At 46.2% G+C, this 5073-nt stretch overlaps 1 protein-coding gene across 1 annotated transcript in view; it reads right to left on the bottom strand.

The window, feature by feature from the left end:
• Positions 1-1869: 1869 nt before the first annotated feature.
• The window catches only part of LRRC7 (leucine rich repeat containing 7), a gene marked incomplete at its 5' end in the record, with an annotated part of 20988 nt that continues 17784 nt past the window's right edge, over positions 1870-5073 (bottom strand). Inside the window, 2 exon segments of the mRNA XM_057387001.1 lie at positions 1870-2701; positions 3923-4001. Of these exon segments, the coding sequence (XP_057242984.1) occupies positions 2594-2701; positions 3923-4001 (187 nt within the window).

Here is a 5073-nt window from a genome sequence, read left to right on the forward strand (position 1 = left end):
GTGTTCTCCTGTAGTGTGTGCACATGGAATCGAGGGAAGAGCCAAAGCAAAGGGACTGAACCCGTTCTGGAGGGGGTTAACCCTTTCTGGAGAGAGTTAAACTGTTCTGTAGGGGATTAACCCATTCTGGAGGGGATTAACCCGTTCTGGAGGGGGTTAACCCGTTTTGGAGGGGGTTAACCCATTCTGGAGGGGGTTAAACTGTTCTGGAGGGGGTTAACCCGTTCTGGAGGGAGTGAATCCATTCTGGAGGGGGGTTAAACTGTTCTGGAGGGGGTTAAACTGTTCTGGAGGGGGTTAAACTGTTCTGGAGGAGGTTAATCTGTTCTGGAGGGGGTTAAACTGTTCTGGAGAGAGTTAAACACATTCTGAACGGAGTTAACCCATTCAGGAGGGAGTTAACCCATTCTGGAGGGGATTAACGGGTTCTGAAGGGGGGTTAATCTGTTCTGGAGAGAGTTAACCTATTCCAGAGGGAGTTAACCCATTCCAGAGGGAGTTAACCCATTCTGGAGGGAGTTAACCCATTCCAGAGGGAGTTAACCCATTCTGGAGGGAGTTAACCCATTCTGGAGGCAGTTAATCCATTCTGGAGGGAGTTAACCCGTTCTGAAGGGAGTTAACCAGTTCCAGAGGGAATTGGAATCACAGACCCATGGAATGAGTTGGGTTGGGAGGGATCTTGAATCTCATCTGGATTAACCCCTGCCATGGGCAGCGACACCTTCCACCAGCCCAGGCTGCTGCAAGCCCCAGTGTCCAACCTGGCCCATTCCAGAGGGAGTTATCCCATTCCAGAGGGAATTATCCTATTCCAGAGTGAATTAGCCCATTCCAGAGTGAATTATCCCATTACAGAGTGAATTAGCCCATTCCAAAAGGAGTTATCCCATTTCAGAAGGAGTTATCCCATTACAGAAGGCTTTACCCCATTCTAGACTGAGTTATACCCTTCCAGAGCGAGATACCCCATTCCAGAAGGGATTTACCCCCTTCCAGAAGGATTTACCCCATTCCAGTGGGAATCACCCCCTTCCAGAAGGATTTACCCCATTCCAGAGTGAGTTACCCCATTCCAGAAGGATTTACCCCATTCCAGAAGGATTTACCCCATTCCAGAGGGAATTACCCCATTCCAGAGGGAATTACCCCATTCCAGAGGGGATTTACCCCATTCCAGAGGGAGTTACCCCATTCCAGAGGGGATTTACCCCATTCCAGAAGGGATTTACCCCATTCCAGAGGGGATTTACCCCATTCCAGAAGGATTTACTCCATTCCAGAAGGATTTACCCCATTCCAGAGGGGATTTACCCCATTCCAGAAGGATTTATCCCATTCCAGGGGGGTTTACCCCATTCCAGAAGGGATTTACCCCATTCCAGAGGGAATTACCCCATTCCAGAAGGAGTTACCTCCTTCCAGAGTGAGTTATCCCCTTCCAGAAGGATTTAACCCATTCCAGTGGGAATTACCCCATTCCAGAGGGAGTTATCCCATTCCAGAGGGAGTTATCCCATTCCAGAAGGGATTTACCCCATTCCAGAGGGGATTTACCCCATTCCAGAAGGGATTTACCCCATTCCAGTGGGAATTACCCCCTTCCAGAAGGATTTACCCCACTCCAGAGTGAATAATTCTGTTCCAGAGTGAGTTATCCCATTCCAGAGGGGATTTACCCCATTCCAGAGGGATTTACCCCATTCCAGAAGGATTTACCCCATTCCAGAGGGGTTTTACCCCATTCCAGAGGGGTTTTACCCCATTCCAGAGTGAGTTATCCCCTTCCAGAGTGAGTTATCCCATTCCAGCGGGAATTACCCCCTTCCAGAAGGATTGACCCCATTCCAGAAGTAGTTACCCCCTTCCAGAAGGATTTACCCCATTCCAGAGGGGATGTCCACCATTCCCACGCGGGTTCCTTGTCCCGAGGTCCCAGAGTTACAAGTGGAGAAGTCTCTCACCCTGTGTCTGAATTGTTCCTGATCCCTACGGAGCCAGCTATACACACGGCATTATGTACAGGTATTTTCATAAGGCATAGAATATCTTTGCATTGAAAATAAACGAACATTATTAAATTTAATTTAATATATACTTTCTTTGAGGTGTTTATGAAAATATTTTCTTCTCTATACTTTCGTATGCTAGACATGATAGAAATATTTCATGGGAAGTACAGGTTAATATATTTCATTTTTATAAAGGCATTTACAACTTTGAGGCAGTGTTTCTGATGGACAGCAGAATTCCTAAAGGACTCGTATGTGCTTCTGTGTTCTGAAATCATATGAAATCGACTTTTTTTTTTTTTTTTTTAAGAAGGAACTCGGTTAAAAAAACGCACCAATGCACAGCCAGAGGCTGACGAGTAAAACTAATACGGAGCCACATGAACAATATATTTATAGAGTTAATTCATATATTTCCTCCCGATGATTGGTACTAACATAGAGTATTATACATTTGGCACTACCGTTTGCCATTGGTCCAGCAATTGGCAAAAAAAAAAAAAAAAAAATTGGTTTCCTATGTATAAATCTGTCTGAACATTAGATCTGGCTAGACGTATTTACTATTTATAAAAAAATATTTAGACAGTAAGCTCACGTTGGATAACTAAGTCTACTGTGTTCTGGAAACTCTTGAGGAGGAGCACAGCCTTCTCGTGTTCCAGGTGCACAAAGCTGTGTCCGTTGGCCTGCAGCAGGAAAATATGAGGAAASAGRAGTYAGKGGCTGGTTTTGGGGRAAAAATGGGATTTTTGGCAATTARGAGTAAAGCTGAAATTAGTGAATATATGAGGATTGCCCATGGACACAGAGAATATGATTAGGGTTGGTCTGGGTGCTCCAAGGGATTGTTTTATTCCCACCAGAATTGTGCTGGGATCTGAGCTGGTTTTGGGGTCTGAGCARAACCTGCTTCACCCTAAAACAGTGAAAAATCCTTGTTCTGGGAAAGAGGGGTGCAAATTCCCAACAGGGAGAATTCCAAGGATATCAATGACTGAGCCAAAATGGGGAATCACAGAGCCACAGAGCCCTGCAGTGCTGAGGGCTGGGAGGGACCTCAGAGCTTTGGGAAATCCCAAGGGAGCTCATGGGGTGAGAATCATTCACTGCATGTTTGGGGTGAATTCAGATCCTGGGAATCCCAACCCCTCCCTGCCTGGAGGAGTCTGTCAGCCCTGACCCCAATTATCCCAACCCCGATCCCAGTTATCCCAACCCTGATCCCAGTAATCCCAACCCTGATCCCAGTAATCCCAATCCTGATCCCAATTATCCCAACCCTGATCCCAGTTATCCCAACCCTGATTCCAGTTATCCCAATCCTGATTCCAGTTATCCCAACCCCGATCCCAGTTATCCCAACCCTGATCCCAATAACCCCAACCCTCCCTACCTGTAGGATCAGCCCTGATCCCAGTTATCCCAGTCCTAATCCCAGTTATCCCAACCCTGACTCCAATTATCCCAACCCTCCATACCTGTAGGATCAGCCCCAATCCCAATAACCCCTACCCTCCATTCCTGTAGGATCATTCCTGACCGAAATAACCCCAACCCTCCATTCCTGTAGGATCAGCCCCAATCCCAATAACCCCATCCCTCCGTACCTGTAGGATCATTCCTGACCCCAATAACCCCAACTCCCCATTCCTGTAGGATCATTCCTGACCCCAATAATCCCAACCCTCCATTCCTGTAGGATCATTCCTGACCCCAATAACCCCAACCCCCCATACCTATAGGATCATTCCTGACCCCAATAACCCCAACCCCCCATACCTATAGGATCATTCCTGACCCCAGTTATCCCAACCCTGACCCCAATAACCCCAACCCCCCATACCTGTAGGATCATTCCTGACCCCAATAACCCCAACCCTGACCCCAATAACCCCAACCCCCCATACCTGTAGGATCTTGTCTCCGGGCTGCAGCAGGCTGGATGCGGGGCCGTCAGGCTGAACCCTAGTAACAAAGATACCCTATAAGTCAGAAGTAACACAGGTTAGGATGCTTTCTCCAAGAACTACATCCCAAAACACAGGGGGCTCCCTAACTGGGGTTTAGTTAAACCCAAATGACGRGGGTTTGRTTAAACCCAAACTGTTGGGATCTGKAATCARACACCACTTTGGGGTGGAGCAGCTCTTTGGGACCTTTGGGGYTTGTGGGTTATTGTGAACTAAAACCCCAAATCACAGCAGGAAATGCAGTGTGAACAGGGCAGGAGTGCCCGTGATCAGGGGAGTTAATTTTTGGAATAATGTGCCCCAAAATCTGCACAGAAATCGGGATTTTCTCCCTCTGGGAGACAAAGACAGATTTAATTTCAGGATTTGCCAACCATTTCCCGTATTTATGGCAGTTCTGACTGTCCCTGCAGCCCTAATCTGGTATTGCCCAAGAAAATCAACTCTGGGAATGTGCTCAAAGCTCATTTTCCAACAAACCCCGTTCAGTTCTGTGGCACCAAACACAAACCCACAGAGTTGGAGTCACCTTCCCAAYCCTACAGCCCTGGGAGAGCTGGGATTCACCAGATATTCGAGTTTTTCCAGGTTTCCTTTTATTGCAAATAAATTTATCTGAAATAAATCCCAAAAGGAATCCCGAGTCTCCCTGACCACCACCAGGCAGTTTTAATTCTGGTTTAATTCAGTTTTAATTCGGTTTTAATTTTCTCAGGACAGGAGAAAACTGCTGCCACAGGGTCTGTAAGGATCCAGGGGTTTCAAGGATTTTCATTTTATTTCACACAGAAAMCCCTGAAATTTCAGCCTCCAGGGATGATATTGCTGCTTTAGGGCTCCCTCTAATTAATTTAGTAAAAGTTTAATCAGAGTTTAAGGCTACTCTTAAAAAATGAGAGACTCTAAAAAACAAAAACAACAAAAAAAAATCTTATTTAGGGAATGTGGGTCAGACGCTCATGGGATTGTTTGATTCCCTCACCTTTAATGGGGAAAAATCCTCAAAAAAAATGGAAAAAGGAAAGGAAAGGAAAGGAAAGGAAAGGAAAGGAAAGGAAAGGAAAGGAAAGGAAAGGAAAGGAAAGGAA

Source organism: Malurus melanocephalus, unplaced genomic scaffold (genome assembly GCF_030028575.1).
Source record: "Malurus melanocephalus ecotype Western Australia unplaced genomic scaffold, MMel_1.1 scaffold_1111, whole genome shotgun sequence".
Lineage (NCBI taxonomy): Eukaryota > Metazoa > Chordata > Aves > Passeriformes > Maluridae > Malurus > Malurus melanocephalus.